Consider the following 26,321-nt stretch of genomic DNA (forward strand, 5'->3'; position numbering starts at 1 on the left):
CTGGTCATTTGGTCACTAAGGTCAATCAGTACATACACAATGCAATAACAGTGGTTGGTCACATTGCTACCTATATTGTTACAATTATTTTTTTTTTAAATAGAAATAGTATATCGTGTTGTTTAGTGACTATACCAAGAAGGGGTTATTATGTTACCACAGTTAACGTCCAATCAAACGTACAGACAATCCCTCCGATAAAACCGATTCTGCACACTTGGCAAACAGTCCAGTCTCCTCTTTATTTAGATTTCCTTTCTTCCTCTGATCATCTCAAACCGTTTATCTTAGAAATCCCCTCGCCAGAGCTCGCACACAGACACAAACCAACGCAAGATCCCAACCCACGCGCACACAATCCCAAGACTGTATGTATACAAAAAAGTTTAAAAAAAAAATATAAAGCCAAATCGATAAGCTAACGGCAGGACGTTGAGGGCAACCGGCCCAATGCAATTCTTTGGTGTGTGTCTCGAGTGACGCCTGGACAGGGTCCACGGGAAGAACTGTTAACATCGACCACACACACACATACACAGGGTTAGAGAATCTACAACTGTGGTCCTTATCACTTCTGGGAGAAGTTGACCATCTAATAGAACCCGCGATGAAAAACGCAAGACGAAGTTCAATGGACACTTAATGAACGGATACAGTATGATACATATATATATATATATATATATACAGTTATGGTATAAGCTTATAACGTATAATAAGCCTGTCCTCAAGCATATTAATATGTGTGTCATTGAGTATATATAGCCTAGAAATTTAGAGGTCTTACAAAGAAGTCCGCCATCGCACGGGGTCATTCAAACGTTGATTTTTTTTTAAATAAAGGAGAAGAAGCAGAAAAGAAAGAAAGAAATCCGAACTAAACCAAAATCAATAAAATAAGGGAAAAAAACATATAAAAATCAAAGCAGTAGAGAATGTACATAATAATTCACATCAGAAATCATATAAATTTAATAAATAAGAATTTTGTAATATGGCACATTTGACATGAGAATGGGAGATCAATTCTTCAGCCACAGAAAGTTATGCATTGTCCCTATAGATGTGTAGCCCATGATAGTGAATCTTTTGTAATCGCTACAAGTGTGTATATATATATATATATATATATATATATATATATATATATATATATAACGCTGTATTAGTAGTCCCCCCCCCAAAAAAAAATAAAACTACAAATATATTATATGTAGATCTGGCTAAATATTGATACAATTTAATAGCTGGCAAGACTATATTTAAAACAGAAAACTGGCACACGCCTAGACGCACACATGAAATTACGTAAGACACAGCACCTAGCCACAGCCTTTCCCCAACACTGTGTCTGGAGTGAGTTCTCAATTCGAGCGCGTTTGGATCGATGGCCTTCTGCTATTGTGATAGCTGCTTCCCACTACAATAGTAACAAGCAAATAATTCATGTACTGGTTGGAATAGTGGAAACGCTCTAAGCAGATTGAAGAATTATGTCCATATTGCGTTTCTGATACTCAAGAGGACTTGAACAAATTAACATTGCCGGTCGATAGTTTGTTTGTTATTTTTTTTACTTTTCATGTCTTAAGAAATAATATTTCGCTATACTGTTCAACATCTTTCAGATTAAATATTTGGAAAATATTCTTTAGCCAACCCATAAGCCCGACACAATGATCTTAATCTTGATCTGTAACTGAACATGGTTTGAAAGGTGTTTTTGCAAAGTCCATAGACCTACTTAACAAGAAAAGCATTTGCTTTGCTCGGGCATGGTGAGTAATGGTGAAACATTTAATTTTCATAATAACTCCTTAAAGGCATTGGAAATATAGTGCAAGCAGAAGTGATTGGTTCATTAATAAAGTGGTTCGGGAAATGGTAAGCTTTCGGCATATCATATTAAAGAAAAGAAAAACGACTGGAAAATAGTTTTAAAATTTCACAATACTCAAAAATGTACTAAAGGACAAACTAATGAATTGAGTCAATAAATGAACAAGATCTACCTTCTACGACAAATCTGATAACATTTAAACCTAACCTTAGCCAATTAGAAAAATAAAATGAGACCAAATTTTTTCTGTGATTCTTTAAAAAAAAAAAAAAAAAAACTTCTACATTTGGCTGATAAGTTTGTTTATTATAAAATTGCTAAATATTTCTACGGATGACTCCGATCTAGATCTTTATTCAGCTGATAGAGGAGCAAATCTATGAGTACGACAACGAATACAAGGTTAATAGTATGTTATCAGTTACACTGTGAACTTTCTCTCGTAGGTTACGGTTTAACACACGCACACGAATCTGTCTTGATGGTGTTTTTTTTTTGTTACGTCACAGTCTGTGTCGATACGACAGTCCTAGAGATAGGAGAACCGATTGGTCAGAAACGAATGACGTCACGTGTTGACCAAGCTAAACGTCAACAAACATTTTGTTTGTAATATGACGGAAGTGTTTTTACAGACTACTCAAGATCCCATGTCCCTTTTTTCCTTTTTTTTTAAATGTCCAAATATTGCTTTTTGTGTTATTGAAAAGCCACGAGCTGGGAATAATAGCAAGCAAGAATATAGGCCATAGATCAAACTCACGCAGATCAGAGACCAACACTTGACTAAACAAAATTTAATCAGAATGGCTTTGGGCTTTAAAACGGACAATGAACTAGCCCAAATGTTTTAGTCATCGTATGTGTGTCTACTGTAAAAAAAAAAAAAAGGTATAATTGTTAATGTGTATAGTGCAGTGGTGTATCGATAATTGTGTTTGTATTATTACAATATAGGTGAAGAGTATCATGTACTTAACCATCGTATGTGAGTTTTGTAAGTTATTGATACTCTTTCTAAAGGTGAATTTAAGGGAATAGAGGCTTGTTGTGAAAGTAGTTTTTGTGTATGTGGAACGTGTGGTGTGTGGATGTATACATGTATATATATGTATGTATGTATAATATAAAGATGGCTTTTCTGTTTAAAAAGTGGTGAGAAAGAGATGAAATACATACATTATGACATATATTCTAATATGCTATGTGGAATGGTGATCCAAGCACATCAGAACTTTGGTCTACAATGAGCGTAACACAAAACAAACGGAGGGGAGAAAGTGCATGTAATGATCAAGGTGTGCTTGTTGAAAGACTTACCTGTCTTTGATCGGGTGCAATATCGTCTGGCTGCCTTCCATATCGACGATACATTTTGTATTTAAATCCCTCTCTGTGGACAAAACAACGTGTTTGTCATTAGTTTCTTAAAACAAAACATTTCAAAGAAGGAACTACCAGAATCATGAAGATTTTTTTGGTGATATAATAAAAAAAAACAATAAAATTATGTGTTTAAGTATTTTAAAAAAAATTGATTTCTATCTTTTTTGTGTGGATTGTTTGAACCATGACGTAATATATTTTTTTCGTGACGTTTTAGTGTTCCAGTCTGTTGGTGAATTTCAATATGAACTATCTAGAGTTTCAGACTGGTTAAGAAAATCTCGCTTAGATAATGAATGATGTTGTCAATGTGCCCATTGGAATTTTACAACCCCACAATTCTTCCTTTGGAACACCTCAACATGTGTGCTTCATGGTACACCAAATAGCAAAGGCTTAAATCGAGACTTTTGGAAGAGGCTGTGTTGACTTCAACGTTTGAGGTGTTCTTTTTGGAACAAATACGACTTGACCAAACCTATTAAAGGAGGAGATGTGGTTGGTAGCGTTCTGGATTTGAACCCGGCCCCATCGTCACGAATAGTCCGAGGCGCACTGCACATAACAAGAAAGCCTTATTATGATAAGGTTTGTCTTACGTATTAATTGTACTTACAAGGCTACATTCGAAATTCCATTACAAATTTCGCCCCATCCTATTGTGAAAAAAAATGTATTTGCCTTTGTTTAAATCTAAAATATTACAATCTAAAAAAAAAAGGACTAGGAAATAGCCATTAATTATTTAGTTGGCAATGTTTGATAACGTTATTTTTTAACTTTTATCTCCTGTATTTTAACGTTATCTGAGCACTGTGATACTGACTTTCATAAATGCCGAGCATCGTACAGACTTAAAAAGGCCAGTTTAACGTAAATTGGAATTAGCCTGAGTAGGTATTTTAACTTAAAATGCACAAATCAACTTCTAAAAACATCATTCTGATCTGTCCTATCAGTGTCTATAATATTAACCAAATCCAATAAATAAATGAATTCAAAAAGAATGTTAACCTCTTCTATAAAGTTTACTTTATAGTTGTAATATTAAGGAAGAGAATAAGTGTATTTGCATTACATACAAGACCGTTGAGTCACTAAATAGTGGCTGTAGGATTAGTTCATTGTACGACACATCTGAAACGTGTGCTGTGTTGTGTACAATTGAACAGTGTTTGGTTGAAGTATTAAGAAGTAACAAAACCAAAGCTCGCCTACTTTATTTAAACAACATTTTGATTTGCATTTAATGCGAGTTGCCATTGTCCGCAACACGCCCTGAACAATAGTTGCAAGTGTGTACCACCAACAACAATTCATCAAGAACACCCTAGCCGATCTCTTTTTTTATTTTCCAAAATTAAGTTACCTAGCGATCTATTTCTCTTTTACAAGATACGCACTGACACACACGCAAGCACACAAACGTATTAGCAACGACTGGTCGCCAGAGACCCTAATCACCCCGCTACTTAGAAGTGCCAACTCAGAAGAGTCCACATAACACCGCAACACAGTCGCTCGGATTACATAAACGTCATTAAGAATTCAAGATTGCCAGATGGATTTCAAACTCTGATAACGACAAATCAGTTTTTCTCTTCTCCCATATATTCTCCCTCCCCAATCCTATGTATTTCCCTTCAGTAAAGTGTGTGTATTGGACAGTCAAGCTTTTCCACTGAACTTTCACCTGCCAACATTTTACATGAAACTATTGTGGCAACACAGTTTCATGATTTAAACAGCGAAATTTCAGAACTGTTCTTTTCCGATTAATTTCATGAATTAATTGTAAACTAAGTGTTGTGATTGTTGTGAACTTCAAGCCTATGACTTTGACATGGGTACATTACATATGCAATACTTCAAGGAACACCAGGGATGCGTTAGAAATAAGAAGTATTTAATAAAGAAATAGGAATAAATTATCACTGTAGATAACGCCAACAAAAGCTGAATTCCTAAATATACACTAACTATCAGAACTGCCTTATAATGGCTCCTACTATGCTTTCACAAAACTCCGGTCCCACTGTCAACAATAACAAGCCTTCAAGCGTTGTCACTCTGTCCCAACCAATGGACCAATGAAATAATCGTAAAATAATAAATAAACATAGAATTCTTTAAGTCTTACAACCAAGGTTCTATGACGTACCGTTTACAATATTATATACAAAACATAATCACCACACTAAGGTTAAGAAATAGAAGTTGAAAGTTTAACTTAAGCCCCAAATTCTGGGACGTAACATAAGCATCGTCTCCGATTCCGAAGATTAAGGATGAGTGAGCTAAAAATAATTTTGTGTGGACCTGAGCAATGGAATGTGGTCTTAATGGGGTCAATATAAAAGACATACAAAGATATCATCCAGATTCCTTTTACCGAATTCAAAATGAACACCTATAATTGGGAAGATCAGGTGTGGAGCGGAGCATCAGTGTCTCAGGTTTCCAAGCAAAGAAAAAGACAAGCCAAGAGCTAATGCAGACAAGGCAGCGCTGGGTCTGATGGGCCATGAATTGTATCAGCGTCTTAAAGCGATGATAATGCTCTACTCCATAGTCATCCTGATCTAGTAACAAGTCAATAACAAAGTTGTATTCGATGGCTTCTTTTGCAAAGACTAGAAACAAGTTAATTGTGTGTTTCCAGCATATGATAAAACACCTGAAACTAAACACAATTGTCTCTTGTGTTCCTGTCATTTATTGTTTAAAAGAAAGACTTTGTTCAGGATATTGTTTTTGTGCAAAGATGTGTGTATTAGTTGAATATTCCGACATTAGTTAGAATCACCAACACAACACCAAATTAACCACTACTTTTTTCTATCATATTGAAACAAATTGTAAAAGGTCAACTTTATTAAGGGATGGAAAATGCAAATAATTTCAGAGAAGATCATTTTTAAGACCTTAACGTCTTTATGACAAGTGACGTTCAGACGTTGATGTGACTTAATGACAGTCAGTATACTGATCAAACATACTGTATATTTTTGGATTTAATGTCAAACAATGAAACCTACTGAAAAAAGATTTAAACTGGAGCCTTTAATTGAGAAGATTTAGTCAAAAGACAACGCTTTCCACAATACTCGTGCATAGTCCTTCCTTTCTATGTTTCTACATTTCTTATTGTGGGCGCGGTGTCGGAGTAGTTAGGCGCTTGGCTTCCGAACTCTAATGGGTACCTGACATTTGTTAAGGAAAAGTAAAGGCGGTTGGTCGTTGTGCTGGGCCACATGACACCCTGCTAGTTAACCTTAACATCATCTGCCCTATAGACCCCATGGTCTGAGAAAGGAACTTTTTTTAAATATATTTCTTATTCCACTTTTTTTTTTGGTGGGTATATTTAGACCTATTACTAACATACAAAATAAACGAACCAGCATGTATTGGTTCCTATATGCTCCTGTATGGACTCAGAGGAGGGGGACCAAAGAATTCGCCTGTGTGTACGTGAAAGTTCGTGTGAGTGGGTTACATAATGAAACGGTTTGAATGTCCCTAGATCAAAGATGGCCACTTGGGCCCTTGCTAGAAGCCTTCACAAAATAATTAGATATTTTTTTCTTCGTTCATCTTCTCTTCTATATTACAGCTTCTGGAAATGATCGAAAGAAATCTGCTCACACAAAAAAAAATAATGGTTTTGGCTTTTTTACATTTGAAATGTGGATATTAAAAGAAACACTCTCTCATGAACGTTAATATGGATGGTGTAGTCAAGTGACAGTGAGTGTACTTGTCAACCTTGTGAGGAGTTGAATCATGTTGTGCCAGTACAATGCTCCCCGCTAAGAAGTTATATAAGTAACTCTCTGATACGTAAAAACCTTTCCTTCAAAATAACACTCGGGTATTATAATTATTTTATAAAAATCGTATTAAGGCCCGTTAGTTTAGGGTAAAGTTAATTAGCTCAGTCTATTTAGTCTTCGTTCAAAATATCCAGTATAACCTAGGGCGGACTGGATGTCAAAATCAGCATTAGCATTAGTTACTATATATGGCTCCTTTTGTCTCGAAAGGCAATGGATGCGCCCAAATGAGTCACTGGTTTTGGCTTAATCTTGAGACGGGGCAGAATCTGGTGTGGCTAATCAAGCCAATTCTAGAACGGCAGACTTTGCCACAATTCGTACATGTGTATGCCTCTGATTTAGGGCTAGCAGACAGGGCAGCTTTCTTTTTATCCCTCTTGATTAAAGCCGCTTCAATTCTTTTGTTCTCAGCAAGGGTTGTCCCAGCACGCACAGTCTGTCTCCATGCACTCCGGTCTTTGGCTATGTTTTCCCACATACTTTCGCTGATGCCTGAGGCTCTCATGTCTCGCTTGCAGACATCTCTATATGTTAGTCTTGGGCGGCCCTTGGGTCTGACTCCTTCCACAAGCTCAGCATATAAGATATCTTTCTGGATTCTGCCATCTGGCATGCGGGTGACATGTTACTATGCGGCCCAAGAAACGCGTACAATATGATGAGCACCCTTTCTTACCTTTACTACATGACTTTACGAAATATTGGTGTATATCATTCTTGATGTGTGTGTATAGGCGACAGAATCTCCACAGAAGCCACGGGCTAAGGGTGTGAGCTATAACAATATAATCGCAAATGTGTTCTGAAAAAAAATCTTTTATAAAAGTAAATGCGTTGACCAGTCAGAACGATCCTTGAGCCCCATTAATAAGGTAATATAAAATCGTTTACCGTTCACATTAAAAGCGTCCCATATAAGACGGACTCATCGGCCTATATAGTACCGGCTCACCGGGCATTTGTCCAAAAATAGCCAATCCCCCTCTGAGTATAACATATATAGAAGAAAATACAAAAACGACATTTAATGGCCAAAGAGAAATAGCAGGGCCTTCTCTCCAAAAACTGTTGAGTCTTCTGGTCTGTAACAATTGAAGTTTTCTCTCTTGCAAGACAACCATCATTTCATGTAGCTTGCAGGTCAAACGTCAGCGCTGCACTGAAGCTATTTGACTACTATTTTAAGCATGAGGCAGATGATTTCCTTACTGGTGCTCTGCACTGTATTGACCGAACTGTTTACCGATGTGGAAAGCATACCTACACTGTGAGCATTCAATTAAGTGGGTCAGACAACAAATCTATAGATGCATATCTACTGAGACACAAAAAATGAAAAAAAAAACGAATGGTGTGTGCTGCAGTATTAACCAAAGCGTAGGCTGCTATATTATATTTGCTATGATACTTAACATTCTTGACATAAAACGCTATCGCGACCCTTCTCCTAATTATACAGAAAGCTCTACCTGTTGGCAGCTCGTATTTTTCTCCTAACAAACAACACACTGGTCAAAAGTGTTTACACCTATACTATATATAGATAATTATACTCATAGAGATATCTACTATTAAAATCAGGATAAGAGTTTAATTATAATTAAACTGTAGAAAACATGTTGTAAACTCCTTTTTTAAATTGACTAGAAACTTTACAATAAATGCAAGGATATATATAATGTAGTCAATATAATCACTTTGTAGCTGAGACTGTTTTTATTCACTAAGGATATATGCTTCATTTGCCATGCTTGACTTAAGTGTCTACAAAGACATTCACGACTACATTAATAATATTTTTTTAAAATGCTTTCATATATATATGTAAAATGGTGAGGCTATATTTCTGTTGTTGTGTTCTAAGTTTCTCAATGTTTAACAATGTAACAGAAGCTCCTAAGTCAAAGTATAACTTTGAAAATGAAAGAAGTGAACCAGAAATTTAAGCCTAAATTGATAAGCAAAAGCTAAAACAAATATTGAAAACTACAGATATTTCTTAACAGAGATGCCTATGCCAGATATTAGGAATTAGGTGGCTGGAAAATATAACTACTGTCAACTTGTGGGAGAGAACCTGGCAAAAATCCATTGCCCAAGTTATCAAAAAAAGCAAAAAGAGGAGTTGGATAGGACACACATTGCAAAAACCAAGGCAGGCACTTTATTTGAATCTGCAAGGACAGAGGGCAGGCCCAAGCAAACCTTGAAGTGGTCAGGTATCATCAAAGCTGAGGAGACTGGAATGACATGGGAGCAGATATGATGAAAGCTGCTCAAAACCAACTTTGGTGAAAAAGTATGGTTGTGTCCCAATGCTCGCATGGGAGTTAACAGAAATAAGAAAATGAAGTCAAAATCTTGAAGCGCATGCTAAGAAAATTGAATGGGCAAAAAATGCCAACGTTCTCTAGATAGAAGAATTGCACTTAATTACAACATATCTGACATTAATACCACACTGAATTTTCTCATTTCAAGTAGTAGTAAATCGTTTATTTATCACAGCAAAAGGACAGCTGTCTGGTCAAGTGGTATATGTACTTTAAACTTGTCAAGTCATGAGTTTAAACCCTGCCCACTTTTAATTCTGCATGAGGTCTGGACCAGGAGTAATAATCTTTCATACTGAAGGAATGTCCAAATTTTAGTTTTTAAAAAAATGAATAAAACAAAGCTGCAATTATTAACTATTCAATAAACATCCTAAATTATTCAACATTATTATTTTTTTATGCATTGTTTCTTTAGATTAGAGATTTTTTTCTTGTAACCTCAAAAGACTAATTAGATCATTATCTCTATAGTTCTAGATATCAGACTATACTGAGTATTACATATATTCAAACATCTACACAGCCAGTTTCTCTTATAAACATAATTTATGAAAAGTACTTGGTAAAGATTAAACATCAGATTAATATAAATATGTATAAAAAGGATTTAAAAAATTAAAGATTTAAATTAAATAAAAATTATCATTAGATTCTAAATTTATATTCACTCTTGGCTCTAGAAAAAGAAGTCTAAGAGTGAGAAATCTGTAATGCTTAACCCTTAAAGGCGTGTGGAAGTTTAGCCTCTAAAAATCAGAATTGTAATTCCATTTTGTATGCACTCATTGTAAAACATCTCAGTACTTTAAGGGTTAAGTAATTAAAAAGTAAAATTTTATTTTGTCCTTTATAACCAGTACTTTATATTTATATGTAGTTGTACAGGTATATACTAAACAGTCTTTCTCTTGCTCTCTCAATGATGTGTTATAGTCATGTTTAAAGTAGGGGTCTAAATAATATAGATTGACAGTGAAATGATACCCATAGATGGCATAGATGCTTAACAATTTGGTTAAAAAAAAATATTTAAACTCGTATTGGGCAAATGGGAACAGTCTAGATCTAGGTATAAATAATTTGGTAAATTTCAAAAGTCTTAACTTATTAAATACTACTTAGTATTACATCTGGATTTAGAATTTAGATATAAATGTATCCTTAGCCTTAGAAACTTTACTTCTAATTTTAAATTAGCATACTTGATACTATACTTCTGACTATAGTTATTACAGTATGGATACTATAATATAAAAATATAAAGTATTTATTTTATACTATAAATAGTAAAAGTATAGGATCCTATTGATAGTAGCCTACTATATACTATAGTCGTTATTAATTCTCATGTACTAGATCTAGATCTTTCATTTATGTAACCTAAATTTATGTCAATGAATACAATGTTAATTATTGGGGCCATAGTACGATAGTCACATATTATTAGTGTAGCTAGAAATAGTAGAGTCGTCTAGGACTAGATTTTCTAGATCTAAATCTATTAATTTTAATATAATATTTTTAGTACTAATATATTTGTTACATCTGGAATCTTTTCAATTTAATCTAAACTCTAAAAACTAACATTTAGAAACTAGAATTAGAATCTTAGTGATATCTTTAATCTTACATAATCTAGTAATACAAATTTCAGTACTATTGGCTAACTCAGTAACTGATTAACTGGTAATATTACTAATAACTGGTTTGGTTACTCAAACTCAAACAAAGTTACTCAGTTACTCATACTGGTAGAGTCTAGAATAGTCTAGATCTAGAAGAAGTTAGAACATTAGAAGTCTTGTTTATTTTTATTTTTTTGTTATAAGCAAAAAAATATATATATTGGAATCTAGAGCAGTAGAGCTGTATATTATAGATATATGTGCATGTTGAAGTTAGTAGATCTAGTAAGTTAAGATCTACTTTCGGTACAAGCGTACTCCCTTTCCCCTCCCCCCCCCCCACCCACATTTCTTTCAACAATCCGATTTTTTTATTTTCCCTTCCATTGCAAACTGTACATCATTTGCAGACTATCGGAATTTTAAAAACTATAACCTTTTATTTTGATTATTTATTGTAGCTGTCAAGTAGACTATAAAATAAAATTTACCTCGTTTATTGACAGGCCGAACCCTAACAGCCACTTGCACTTTATCCATTTTTTTAATTATAGTCTTTAAATAAAATATTCCAAGAAATTAAGAATACATCCTAGGAAATACAGTTAAGGACACCTGCAGATTTCAACACACGGCGCCATATTAGATGTTTAGTTATAAATACATCATCCGGGCACTGAAGATGAATCATCTTCCGGTGAAAACATCGAAGAGCTCCAAGCGAATCGATTAGTTCGGAAAATAAAATGTACGGAAGGTGGGAAGAATTGCGGTGGCGGGCAAACAAGTGAGATAACCATGTTTAAAATCGCCTTCAACAAATAACCGAAATTACCTCTCTTACTTCCAAGTTTTATAAATTTCCCATCTTAAATTTCGCCCAATCCTGATTTAAACCCTTTTTTTTTTTCTGGCACGTATAATTTCTATGGAATGGCATGGTTGCAGAATTCTAGCCCACCTTTCTCTAATTAAAGAATTAGATTTAGATTAGATTTTTATAAGGCTTAAAACAGTTTTTAATAAAGTCTCCAAATATTTATGTCTATGCTTCATAGCATTTATAAGTTTACAGTTATATCTTACCTAAATTTAACTTGTACTTGAATTCATAAACATACATTATTTTAACATATATTTCTAATCAAACCAATAAGTAATGAATAATAAACTACCACAGTGGCACCACTTTTTGAAACATGAACAAAAATACTAATACAATTTTAAAATACCAATAGATAACAATATCATATAAGAGATACTGAAATATGCTCCAATCCATGTTTGTCTACTTTATAAAACAAAGAATTTGTCGTACATATTTCAATAGCCTTTCTTAATTTGGAGAAAATACTTAGTAATTCTTAAACAGTTTCACCGGTATCTAAGAAGAGGTAATGAGCACATAGCATTTTGTTTTTCTTATAGTATCTTCAAAGGTAAAACTTATAATAAAATTAATGCCAATGTGTTTCAAGATTAACTAGTCACAAAGACACAAATATGAAGACTAATGTATTGCTCTGAGTCAATATACTAGGACAAGTTAATACAGGTGCTCTTTCTTCAGTAGTGGCAGAAGAGAATGGAACGGGTTGCCTGAATCAGGCAGGAAAACCAGCAACTTAGCATAGCTTAAGTCTCTCTATAATTACTATGCACGACTAGATAAACACACGGATTATTGAGTTGTGCGTCTTTTTTTTTTTAACCTGGATAGAGAAATGTACGACCTCTACTGCAGACATAAGAAGACATTCTCTTTCTAGTCCACAAGCTAAGGAAAGAAGATTACAGAAAAATACTTTTAGGCTGCCTACACATTTTATCGCAACGAAGATGTCCAGTTGAAATGTCGCACAATTATGCATTGTCAATGAGAATCATAGACTATATATAGTCTATGATGAGAATACAAACATCATTTTTTTTTAAAAAAGGACCAATTAGTTAATCAATTAGTGCTAAATATATTATTTCGTTTTATTTCGAAAAAAAAAATAGAGACAACCGTTGCTGTAATGTGAGATATGTCAGTTAGTGTGCGTTTCTTTCCCATATACAATAGAACATCGATGATCCTGATTAATTGGGAACGGGTCTGTCCGGATAATCGATCTTCAATTCATCCGAATAACCGAATGTGGAAAATTATAAACGGTATCGCGCCGAATGTAAACATAAAATTCTAGTAAAATATACAAAGGAACAAATCGTTATAGGTGTCGACCTCAGACCTACCATTATTGAGAGAGATAATCGCTGATCTTTCCATGCACATCAGCAAGACCACTTAGATACTATACTGTAAAAGCAACAATAACATCAACAACAACAAAAACAGTTCGGTTGTTTGACGTTCCAAATAACTGACTTCCGGATAAACCACGTTCTACTGTATAAGATTTGTTGTTGTTGTTTTTAAATATGTTACAAAGCTAATATCAATTCACTATGTTTGTTTCTCTGGTAAAATTGTTGTTTTCTACACGTTATGTCTCCCACACTCATTATTGGATCAAGTTTAAACTTTACACATTTATTTATTTTACCTAATAAAACATGAATCAATAAAAAGAATTAACAAATTCAATCAATTTTTTTACTGTTAATTAAATTATTCTGTTTGATACCAAAAAGGGAAAATAATCCTTTAGTATTAAGATATGTTGCTAAATATGTTTGGTTTTGTCTCCTTATTATTTTATGTACCTAACAAAACATGAAACAATTAAATATTAAATAATTATTTCAATAATTATTGTTAATTAATTACGCTTTGATAATAAATTCTACATTAATGAGATATATAGCTGTAAATGTGACGTTGTTTCCCTTACATAAGTATTTTATTTTTTTTAATTTTTTTTTAAGTGTATTTCCAGCTCCTTTTGTAATACTTTTCAAGCAATGGTATCGTATTTAGACAATTAAAAGGCCCTAAGGTATTTGAGATATCGATCCTTTTTGTTTATAAGCCCAGATAGTATATGTCAGTTTCAGTCATTGCTAAAATACTTGGGGATGTTTAGATATAACTTGTGTTGCCTGTAGCACCTATGTGTTGCCTGTAGCACCTATGTGTTGCCAACGTATTGTCACAATCCACTGATGAAGTTTTGACCTGGCATTGTTTACAGTTTGACTCTTTGACCAGTGGCGGAGCATCAATGGCGCGAAGGGGCCCATGACCAAAAAGGGCATACAAGTTCATAAAAAAAATCGAAAAGCTACTTTTAAAAATTTAAATCTATTAAATTCTAATATAATTTTACAATTTTACATCTGCACTCTATCCAGAAGAATCGAAGAAATTAATTGTAAAGAAATTAAACGAGAAATGGACGAGCTCTCATCCAAATCACAAGAAAGATGACGCTTACTATAAGCTATCCCGACAAGACCAACGCCTAATCTTTCGACTCAGGACCGGACACAACAGAATGACAACACATGTACCGGAAGCTCAAAATTGGAACCAGTGAAATCTGCCCATGTGGAGTATCACCAGAGAATGCAGACCACGTCCTCCAAAACTGCTCTCTTTACCAAGAGGCCCGTATAAGACATTAGCCCCAAATCACCCCAATAGAAAGACAACTATATGGAGAGCTCCCTGATTTGGAAACCACTGCGCAGTTCATCTCATGTATTGGTCTAGTCATCTGAACACTCCAACATAACAATGAGAACGAAAAAAAAGAAGAAGAAGAATTCATTGTGTTCTTATATACTGTCGCAGTTATCTATGTAACTGTATAGTAGAATTGATAGTGCGGCGTTGATCACTATATTGATGACGTCATTACACTATTAATATTTTCCTTTGTAGACTAGAGGACTGAGCTTTTGTTGCTTGTCACAACTTCTAGTGACGTTAAGTTAGTGTGTGTGTGGTTTTCGTCATTTATCGTCTAGCACAGTCTCGCCATTGTTTTGTACGTTGGTACAGATAGACGTGTCTTGAGAGCTCTTGAATTTCTCCTTGGGTTTTGTTACTGGATAGCCTTAACATTTGCCTTGGACATTTTCTTGTTGGATTATCTTGACCCCTGTTTAGGGTGAGTTTTATTTTTCATTGTATAGTTTTTTCTATTTGAATTCGTTCGTATTTGTAAGTCTATAATTAGACTAGATATAGATGATTAGAAGAATCCTTTCTTTTATCTTCTATAGGGTTTTAGCGACAAGTCTAAGTTTTGGTCGTAGTCTAAGTTCAAGACTCTATTTCAAGTTTTAGCGACAAGTCTTAGTAGTGATCTTAGCTTGGTGTCAAGTCTATGTGTTAGACTCTGTGTCAAGTCTATGTGTTAGACTCTGTGTCAAGTCTCAGTGTCAAGACTTGGTCTTCCAGTCTCAGTTCTATATTGAGAGTACAACTTTAGGTCTACAGTCTACAGGACTGAGGTCTTCCTCCCAGTTGGTCGTATGGTGTGCAGGTTGGTTTTTACATGAGTCTGAGGTTCAAGATTCCAGACTGCGGGTTTCAGTCGTCAGACCTGATGTTATAGTATAATCTATGAGCTTCTATTTTGGAATTGTCGTCAGCGTATAGTACCTGATCTAGAGACCAGATCTACATATATTATCAGTTGTTGTTTGAGATTGAAGATCTATGTGATCCATTGAACTACCTATTATAGTTAAGGTAATATATTATGTATTTCATAATTATTTGAATATTCTAAAGATACTAACTGGATCATTTTAGATTACATATTATTAGATATTGATATTTCATGCTATTATTATCATTCATCATGGATCAGTCATTTGTAAATATATCACTAGAATAAATTTTATTGTAGTTTACATCATACACTTAGTTTATTAGTTTATCTACAACTATATGTGTATGATGTGCTTGTCAGGCTGAACTTGAGCCAAAATATTATAAGTTCAGAAAATAATAGCAATAACATAGTTGAAATATATAATAATAGTTTGATAAATACAAGAACACATGTTGACCTAAATGCGAAATAACAACCCTTCATTTGGGGGTCATGGTGAACATTATCATTTAGGTGACACGAGTGCTAAAGACAATTTCTTGGCTGTGATATATTTGGTTTTCAATTGTTAAATAATAACAGAAAATATAAACAACTTCAAAAAACAAGGTCACAGACATTTTGGGCAATCTAGTTGTTGCCGAAAAGAACGGGCGATTCAATTCTTAGCTATTTGTAGATACTATTCAAGATATATCAATATGATAGATTAGCATCAATTGCTAAAATTGTTTGTTGATCTGTATTGACGAAATACCCAAAAGAAATGGCAATGAAAATTATTTCTGATATTTCACATCTGGGACTAAAAGAAGACTACAGACATTTTTATCAATAAAATAATTGCATGAGGGCATCTACATCAAAATTCAGAACAGACTGGAGTGGATTGGAATTGCGACGGTTACTTTCCCATATTAAGATTAAAGAGATGATCTTTACTAAGCTTCTTTATGCGGATGATTGCGTTTATCGCATCCCAACAAGGATCTTCAACTTGCCATCTATGACTGCTTTTGTTCTGACTATAAACCTCAGGAAAAAGGCGGTCATGCTTCAGATGTAAAAAAATAAAGGAACCTTTTCCAAAACAGCAACCAACAATATGAAAAGTTAAATGGACCCCCGACGGACAAAGGATTTGTCTGCATTACGTGTGACAAAATATGTAGGTCGCAACTGGATTTGCTTGGTCATGTGTAATACTGGACTCATGCTTAAATGTTGCGATGTGTATATGCTTAAATATGACGTTATGTGATACAAAGTAGGTTGTATTCTCTTGCCATTCATTTCATTTTAGAGATAAAAACAAAAGTTTATTAAAACATGTACTCTTTGTTTCTATTTGTTACTAGGAAGGACAATCGCGCCCCCCCCCCCTTCCGCAGTTTCAGTTTATTGGTGTGCTATCCACTGAATAAAATAGAAAACTGATGGATTAATAATGGATGGACACAAACTTGATTAATGTTAAACAGTTCTCAAATATGCGTTATTGTTGTTGTTTTCAAAATGTATATTATGTTCTCAAAGATAAGATATGATAAAACATTAATACTACATTAAAATGAAACGCCAGATTATCACAGTTACTTTAGAAAAAAATTTATATATAAACACTAAGTGTCAATACACAATTACTTGTAAGAGGTTGTAACTGAGCCGAGTGTAATGACACTATAACTTTTAAAAGGTAGTACCAGCATTGTATTTTTTGTCTTACTCAGTCTACGGGCCAACCATCATAATCTTGAACCCGGGCCTATGAGCACCTTGCTACGCCACTGTCTTTGACAGTCTATTTTGTAAATCGGACATTGAGTAGCCTATACCAAACTATTATACAAAGGGTCATTAAGTTTGAGTATTTTTAAAGTGTTTTTTAGGTTTGGCTGCTTTGTGTGTCTTATAGAACATCCTACTGAAGCCGCTGAGTTGTAAAGGGCAAAAAATATATCTATACTTTAACAGTGACTTGAAAAGAAAATTAAAGATAATGAAGAAGTGGAAGACGGAGTCGACAGAGGAGTATTTTGAACGAAGATGGGGCGGATAAGTGAATGGGCGAGACTAAGAAATAGAAAAAGGAGGGGGGAGGGGGAGAATTTGAAAATCCCCCCCCGGCCCCCACTTGAAGGGGGCCCATAAATGAGCGTTCGAAATTGTTTTTTACATTAAATATTAAATATTACGCAAAATGCAGTATCCCCCAAAGAGGTCAATCCTCTCGGGCCCCCAAATGATGGCAAATTCCTAGCTACGCCACTGTTTACGTGTGTGTGTGTGTGTGTAAGAGAAAGTACTGTCTGTCAAGAGAGCTTGTTCTTACCAGATTACTTTTAAACAAGATAATATTAATGAAGTTTGTATCACAGACGTTTTCGAAGCCCTTCGGGTAAGTTGTTTTTACACAGTAAGGAATCTAATTTTCCTTGAGCTCGATGTTTAGATGTATATTCGATGCCTTATATTTTTTTTTAGATTATTTTGAATGCTGTTGCATATTACCTGCTCTACCAAATTAGTTTACATAAGATGATTACAAGTAACATTATGTAGTTATGTATCTGAGCAGGGCCGGCCTTAGGTTATTGGGGACCCTAGGCGAAGTGAATTTGGTGGCCCCAAATAAAAACTAAAGATAAACAGCGAAAAAAAAATATAATTAAAACATGTCTGTAGCGTATCTCTGTCAAAATCTATCAATATGTTATCAACACGTTTTGTATTGCTAATTGAAGATGGCCATAATCTTTCCAATTGAAGCCGATATGCTGACTCTCCCGTGTTCATAATTTGTTCCATCAAAGCAATCTGCTTTTCGTTTGCTTTTTGCTGTGCACTACTCACCAAAAGGTCGTCTAACATATTGTTAGTCTAACCATGGAACTATACTAATGGAACACCAGCTTCGAGTTTTTTACAAAGCCAAAGAGAGTCGAAGTGCCGTCGCGCATCATTTTAGCGCATGGTGCAATGTGGAGAAATCCATGATGATGCCAAAGAAGAGATTTACTCCGTCAGTCCCTTGCAATGGGTGTAAAACTTTCGTACGCTCTATTTGATTAGATGTGTAAAAACTTCATCCATTTTCTGACTATCTGATATAATAGATAAAATTTTCCCGAATAAGAGATCGTCACAAAAGTTATTTTTTTCGACCACCCTATAAAATGCCACATTTTTTCAAAAAAATAGAATCTAAATTCCGAAAATACAATCTTTCAGTGTTTCTGTGTTTGGTTTATTTACACTAAATCTGGATGAAGACCTTTCTACCGTTCCGCTAAATGCGTATTTGTTACGATATACTAAATTGCACGAAATAAAAATAAAAATAGGAGGCCTAATACAGTTTTGACACTCCAAGCTACGCATTTCTAATCGTTTTTTTTATTATTATTATCGAAAGGACTAGGCTATAGGCATACACGTCTCGTGGGAAACGAAGAAAAAGTTCATCTCGGTAATATTGTAGCCTAAATAAAATGACCAAAAAAAAAACTATAGCCTAATCTAAAATGAAATAGATCTAAAGCTAGATTTTCTTGGACGAATGATACAAAATAAGTATAAATAATAAGTCATAGTCATATGAATCTGATAGATCTAAAACAAATACTTATAGTCATTCATTAATTAATTATTAGAATTACTTGACTACCAACTGGGTATTTTTATTGCCAAAATACAATGTATTTTATGTGCAATTATTAAAAACAACAACCAAAAATTAAGCGTTCGACGCAACTAGATCTAATATTAATAATATAGATTCTGGTTCTAGATCCAGAAAGCTACTTCTCTAATTCAGTTTTCTAGTTTAATTCTAGTTAGATCTAGATGTCTAGACCAGTAGATCTAAATCTAGCCAGGGTTTTTGTCATGGAATAGATCTATAAACCTGCAGCCGCCTACTGATCACGATATGATAGATACTATTGATGAGATACTCTCTCTACTTCTATATAACTATTATATAATATAATATATATATATATATATATATAGATCTAGATCTAGTAGATCGCAGTAAAACTCAATGTGTACTTCCGACTTTAGCTCAACAAGTCTACTCCAAAGTATACTAGTAAAGTCACAAAGTGTAAAGGATCATTATATATTCAAATAAAAAATTTATAGGCCTAAATGAATCGAATAATAAGTCACTAATTTGACTAATCTAAATTGTTATTTTTTAAATGGCAAGTGTTATTGATGACTTCTGACTTGTACACGAGTTGCAGAGATTCTAGCTTTTATTTTGATGACATGTTACGATATATCAATGATATTTAGATAAACGCAAGTACCTAGAGGAACAGAGAGAAGGATCATTTAATATAAGGCAAAGAAGTAAGATGTTTATAATCCATCAAACTCACAGAGGACTTGTGTCGGCATTTCATGCATTTACAGAAGCTACAAACTATGCTACAAAAATGATAGGCTTGTCTTTGATTCCTAAGACTTATGAGGAAATGCTATGTTTCCAGAGGCTACTCAGCCCCAGCTGTGACCTACATATTATGCCACACTGAGCACAGGCATAACCATTGTCCACCTGTGGTAGAATCAGTTGTTTTTTTTTGCCATCTACCCTCGGCAATTAATTTTCATTGGTGTATACCACACCTTTGTAAGTGACCTCCAGCTGTCTCGTTCTGAAGCTGTATGCAACCAGGTGCTCTCTTATTCTATGTCAGTTAAAGTAAGTTGGCGCCTAAGCATTTCTGTGGTACCTCTTTACGTGCATGACATGTTAGGCAAATGGTTTAGCCTATCGGAATGCCATTTCGGAAAGTATAGGTGCTTAAAATGAAACTCCAAATATCTGGACTTCCAGTTACCAAGAAAATAAGCTTAGGTTTCAAAGAGACGACACTGGCACTTCAGCTAAGACTATCAGTAAAATTAATAGCAACTTTAATTGCAGTCCACCAAACAAGATAAAAAAAAAAAACAAGTGTGGCTTCAATAGCATTGGTGATATTTAGTTTACTTTTATCTCATTTACTAGTATTACTATTTCATTGACTATGGTTTTACTAGTTCCTGCAATTTGATGAAAAACAATAATTAAATTGTGTATAGTCTATATACAAATGTTTATAAGAGATCACAGCTTAGCTTAATTTACTTAATATTTTAAAACTATGATTTTGTGTTCTGACTCTACTCTTAATAAATTATATTTTATTTTAAGAATGCAAAGTTGGAAATTCTGTTCTGATGAAAAAAAATTATTAAACAAAATTAGATGTTTATGGTTCTTTTGTATTTATTTTTAAATTATTTATTCATTAAAAATTAATTGCTCATTAACATTTACTTGAAGTAAAGATCAAAAACACAAATTCAATACATGATCAGCCCCCAATTCACGCAGATCACAGCCCATCACTTAAATGTATTTACTGTCAATTCTACAGACTATTCATTACGAAATATTGCTTTAAATTATTATATGACACAATCAAAGTACTGGTACCTCACATTGATGTAGGACTAAAGCAGCTGAAATAATGACCAATTTTCATTCACTAACTTGTACTGTCATTTATTATCAGACGTGTTAAAACTAATGACCTGTATATATAATTGATTAAGCAGGAGCATCAACAAATCTTGAACAATAATTGTCTACAGAAAAACTTTATTCTTATCCAAACAATATACATTTACAATGTATTTAAACAAGTTAATTTATACAAATCTGTATGGCCTAAAGATTATGGTGTATTTTGAGCATTGTGTGAATACCAAGTTACATTATTACATGAAAATAGTGTACTCATTTTTTAAATATTCTGGGTAATAAAAATTAACAACTAATATGATACAATAAAATTGAAGCATTAGTCAAATAAAAAAAAAAAAAATTCACTCAAGATCTATGTGAACTCTATGCTTGAAAAAAATCATTTTGAAATTAATTTTAAAAAAAATAAATTATGGTTCTTTAGTCAATGGAATGATAGCAGCAATTATTTAACAATTTCATGATTATCCATTAATCTCAATATACTTAGAACTGAAAAATAATTCATAAGGTTTAGATACAACCATTTGAAATAATGATTATAATTTTTTTCTTAATTTGCTTAATTCAAATCTAATATAAACAAGATTTCCTCTGTCAAGAAACTTATGAGGGAACAACATGCATATTCTTCTCAGTAAGTTTTGCAAAGGGAATTAAGAATATATGATGTTGCTTTTTTTTGCCAACATTTTAAACCTTCGCACAAGGTTTTAGTTTTAAGGAGAATGCACCATATTTTATGTTTACTTTTGATAGATTCTTATTTTAATTTTAAAAAAGTAAAATTTCCCTTACATATCTTGCAATCTATGGGGCAGATGATATAAAGTTTATCAGTTTCTGTGCCCCATGGTTAGCGAGAGGGTCATGTACCCAGCACAACAACCAACCACCTTTTGAAAAAAAATCCCATTTCAGACGTCACAATCTATAGATGTTAAGGTCATTTGATTCTTTGGCCAGTGCATCATGTGGCCAGCACAACAACCAACCATCTTTACTTTCCAAAACGAAAGTCAGCTACCCATTAGAGTTAGGTGGACTCAGGGGCACCCAAAAATCTAAAAAATTTTAATCTGAGTCTTCACAGAGATTCAAACCCATGACTTAACCATTCAGCCATGGATCCCCAAACTGCCTTTACTTATTCCTTACTAATGCCATATGTCCCTAGCCTTTTGAATTCTGAAATTGAAAATCCCAGTCTTAATCGAACCCAGAAACCCTCAGTTCAGAAGCCAAGTGCTTTACCACTCATTCACTGCACTCCCTATTGTTTTAATGTGGCTCAGATTAATAGTTTTCAAGTACAATATCAAACAGATTTAAAGAAATACTAAATCCAAACCTGTTGGCTGAATGACAGGATATACATAAATATGTATAGAGCTTACAGTATAATATATATATCTTAAATTAAAATTGGTCCAAGACTTTTATTTTGCAACATGATGGGATTTTCCTTTCTGGTGGTGCTATGCAGGAGTCCAAGAATCTCATCTTTTCTCATAACAGAAAGTTATCTAGTTATAAAAATAAATAAAAGGATTTTAAAAAAATAAAAATATGTGTGACATATGTGTTGACCATGCTAAACGTATATATGTTATTAAGTATAATTATATAATTTTGCTATTCTAAAAATAGTCTGTACCTAAAAGGAGCTACTGTGTTAATGTGTAGACATGGCCCTGACCTTAATAGTTATGACTTATTACTAAAGGTGAAGGCAGATATTCAGTTAATTTGATGGACATTGCACTCATCTAAAAGCAGCTATAACATATATTATGATTTACATTTTCATGGAAAACTAGTTTTTCAAAAATACAAGTACTTCAGCTTATGAGAAAAGTGCATAGGGAAAAATTGCAGTACCTTACCTTTAAGAGGTGCAACCTATCATTGACTTGTCAGGAATGCATGCCTTTTTCTTGCATTTCCAAACATAACTGTAATTATACAATTAGGCATAATGGCTAATTTCTTTTGAAAACATTAAAATTAAAAAATAATATTATTAAATTGAATACATTGTTGTATCAAACATACAAATTATCAGACATAATTTTGCCTAATTTCATCTAACAGTTTATTGTAAAGGAATGGCCTGCACAACAGCCAAGTATATTAGGCATTCATGAAAGATGAATTTGCTTAAGAGTGTTATAAAAAAAAAATAGAGAAAAATGTTAAATTCCATCCCCAATATTTGGATGTTGCTTGACCATGAAAATCACACTTCATAAAACATCTTTTAGATAACTAAAATAAAAATTGTATAGTAGTACTTACAATAAATATTGAATGGATGCCAATATTATTAATGTCTGCCCAGAGAGTAGAAATAGTATAAGTATGATCCTTGAGCCATTCTGGTACATCATCAGAACTGGTTGGCATGGTTCTACTTGTTAATAACTGAAACATTACAAACATTTTTTTAAATTTATAATTTATCACAGACTAGAATAGAAATGTTGCCAGGAAAAATACCAATGGTTAGAATGCACCTGATGATACTTTTGTAGCCTTAAAATGCACCAAAACTTCATTCATTAAATCTGATAAGAAACATATATGTATCACACAAGTCCAAGTTGATCAGAGTGTCATAGCAAATAATTAACTAGATATGTGAGTTTTATATTAAAGTGCTGAATTTCAGGGGATAGATCCAACTTGACACCACATCATTTATTATTTCATGAACTCATGGGTCTGGGCATGGCATGGAATGGGAACTATTATTTAATGTATGGGGTGTAGGCGAGGCATGGATTATAAATTGTCTTGTATAGATTAGATTGGGTAAAACTTCCCATCGAAGGTAACTTTTACTGATAGATCTGGATCAATTATAAATTTATGAGATCTAGGCCTGCATACATATATCTTTTATTTATATATTTTATATACATAAATAACTAGTCTAGATTCTATAATTATATCTTAATAATAATTTTTGTAGATGTCATATAATATCTTAAATATTAAGTATAGAAGATCATTAGATTTAGAATTTTAGCTAGTAAATATTTTTATATTCCAAATCTAAACTGGATCTATATATTGTATATCTATCTAGAATTTAGATCAGTAGATTTAGTATTTTAGCTAGTAAAATACTTTTATATTCTAAATCTAAACTGGATCTAGATCTAATTATTCTAGAAGCTTAGATCTAGAAGACTAGTTGTCAAGATTTGACTACACTATGGCTAAGGCTAATGCACTAGCTAAGTAGGCCTACTAGATAGATCAAGAGACAGAGTACTAATAGTAATAGACTCTTGCCTCGTTGGGCCTCTCAAATCAGCTACAGACTTTAGAGACAATTTAGGAAGGTGAATTTCGATCCAATTCCAAGATCTACAAACTACAAGTTAGAGTCTAGCTAGAGATGCTAGATCTAGTCTAGAAGGCTGATCAATTAAAAATAAAATCAATCATTTCTAAAGTTTGTAAAATTATATTTTATAGATCTAATCTATCTATTTATAATATAGAAATCTATGTCTACTATTTTAATATTTAAAATGATATGGCTGATGATATTAATTATTTTAATAGAGACATTGACATACAAAGAAACAAAATAATTAGATCTTATACTAACTCATAGACTCTACTTATACTAAAAGTTATACTGTATTGTATTAAACCTTCGAGTTTACGTTCCACTATCTTGACTTGACTACATTGACTATCACGGTGACTATGATTATTTATAGATCTAGAATACTAGTCTAGATTATTATCTATGATGATGATGATAATCAACTGGTAGAGCTATAAGTATAATCAGTATAAACTATAATATAATCACTGCATTTGTTTCATTCACTGTCTGTATCAATAATCATGTGATGTGAAAGTGAAGTCTAGATTTAGAATATTTAGATCTAGATTAGATAGAATTGATAGATTATAAATATAAATCTACTTTCTAGTATTAAAAAGTATTATTATTATAGATCTACATCTACTAATATTAGTACAGGTACTAGATCTACAGGCAATACACTATTGATTATAGTGACTATAATTACCGTCACTATACACTAATACAGTTACACTAGTTACAGTATAAGTATAATACTATAGTATAATACAGTCTATAGGTGATCGATAGATCTAGAGTTCTAGACGTAGACTAGATCTATAAACATTCATATTCATATTGATCTCATGTATGGTCTAGATATAGAGAAAATAGAGTGGAAATCATGACTTTATTAGATCTATTGAGTTATTTTTTAAAAATATCTTTAAATAGATCTAGAACCATAGTCTAAGTCTGGGTGTTGTAGATATAAATTATTCTAGATATAAGAGATCTATAGATAAGTTCGGTTTTTTAAAAATGCGCATTCGAAATTTAAAATACCCAGATTTAAGTATTAATATACCCATATTGGTAGGGCCGCGTTAATCATTTATTAGATCTATTAAAGCATGTCTATATAAAAGATATTATTATTAAAAAAAAAATATTATTATATAAAAGATATATTATTATATAAAAGATATATTTGTGAATATTTACTAAAAAAATTAAAATAATGAATTTTTTACTTTTGCAAATTAACACTCTGGCTGGCAAAAAGGATGACTCCTCATTACTGTGAAAAGACGATAACTGCATGAGTTGGTTTGGAATTGTATTTTGTAAGACTAACTTTAAAAAAAATATCCTTTAAGAGAATAAACGAAAAAAGGTTTGTCAGAAGAAAAGCTGGCTGGACTACGCAAATAATGGACCAGCCTCTCTCTCTTGTTAAGAACATTGGTGACCGGGTGTTGATATGGTGCGCAAAGGTGCACGCGTTCAATATAATAAAGTATCATTCTCCGCCATGACACTAATGGTTGTTGTTTGTTTATTGCTGACTGTGAACCTAGATCATAATTAACATGGTGGCAGCGGTGTATTAATGATCAGAGGTAATCATTAATCAGTATATAAAGGTTAATTGTTTGCAATAATAAATAGACAACAATTCAAGGCTACGCCGTGCAATGGCAGCTAGAAATTTCCTTCCTGTACCCGAGCCGCTCGAGGTAGAAGGAAACATGGCCGCTAATTGGCAAAAGTTTCACCGGAGCTGGCGAAACTATGAGTTAGCCATTAAATTGTCGGAAGAATCAGAGGAGGTCAGAGTGGCCACCTTTCTAACAATTATAGGAACAAAAGCGATGGACATATATGATGGTCTTGAAATTGAGAAGG

The 26,321-nt window shown here is 33.3% G+C and overlaps 2 protein-coding genes and 1 long non-coding RNA gene across 14 annotated transcripts in view; 1 reads left to right on the forward strand and 2 right to left on the reverse strand.

Annotated features, from left to right (window-relative positions):
• Nucleotides 1-11,698, reverse strand: part of LOC106071594 (kinesin-like protein KIF13B) — a 325,865-nt gene extending 314,167 nt beyond the window's left edge. For 6 of the 12 annotated variants that reach the window (XM_056015144.1, XM_056015149.1, XM_056015143.1 and 3 more), the window contains exons 1-2: nt 11,518-11,698; nt 3,161-3,233 (exon numbers count right to left, since the gene is read on the reverse strand). In XM_056015144.1, the coding sequence (XP_055871119.1) occupies nt 3,161-3,233; nt 11,518-11,566 (122 nt within the window). In that variant the 5' untranslated portion in view covers nt 11,567-11,698. The remainder of the gene's footprint in view (nt 1-3,160; nt 3,234-11,517) is intronic. The other 6 variants (XM_056015142.1, XM_056015152.1, XM_056015151.1 and 3 more) reach the window with 1 other exon arrangement.
• A 3,246-nt stretch (nt 11,699-14,944) lies between these two features.
• The window catches only part of LOC106070883 (sialin-like), a 40,099-nt gene continuing 28,722 nt past the window's right edge, over nt 14,945-26,321 (forward strand). The window contains exons 1-2 of the mRNA XM_056015174.1: nt 14,945-15,087; nt 15,203-15,674. The gene's annotated coding sequence lies outside the window, so the exon portion shown is untranslated. The remainder of the gene's footprint in view (nt 15,088-15,202; nt 15,675-26,321) is intronic.
• On the reverse strand, nt 21,183-25,127 carry LOC129923587 (uncharacterized). Its single transcript, XR_008775551.1, has 4 exons — nt 24,754-25,127; nt 23,384-24,513; nt 22,972-23,040; nt 21,183-22,611 (listed from the first exon to the last, which is right to left on the reverse strand). It is a non-coding gene; the product is annotated as an uncharacterized LOC129923587 (long non-coding RNA).

Source organism: Biomphalaria glabrata, chromosome 17 (assembly GCF_947242115.1).
Source record: "Biomphalaria glabrata chromosome 17, xgBioGlab47.1, whole genome shotgun sequence".
NCBI lineage: Eukaryota > Metazoa > Mollusca > Gastropoda > Planorbidae > Biomphalaria > Biomphalaria glabrata.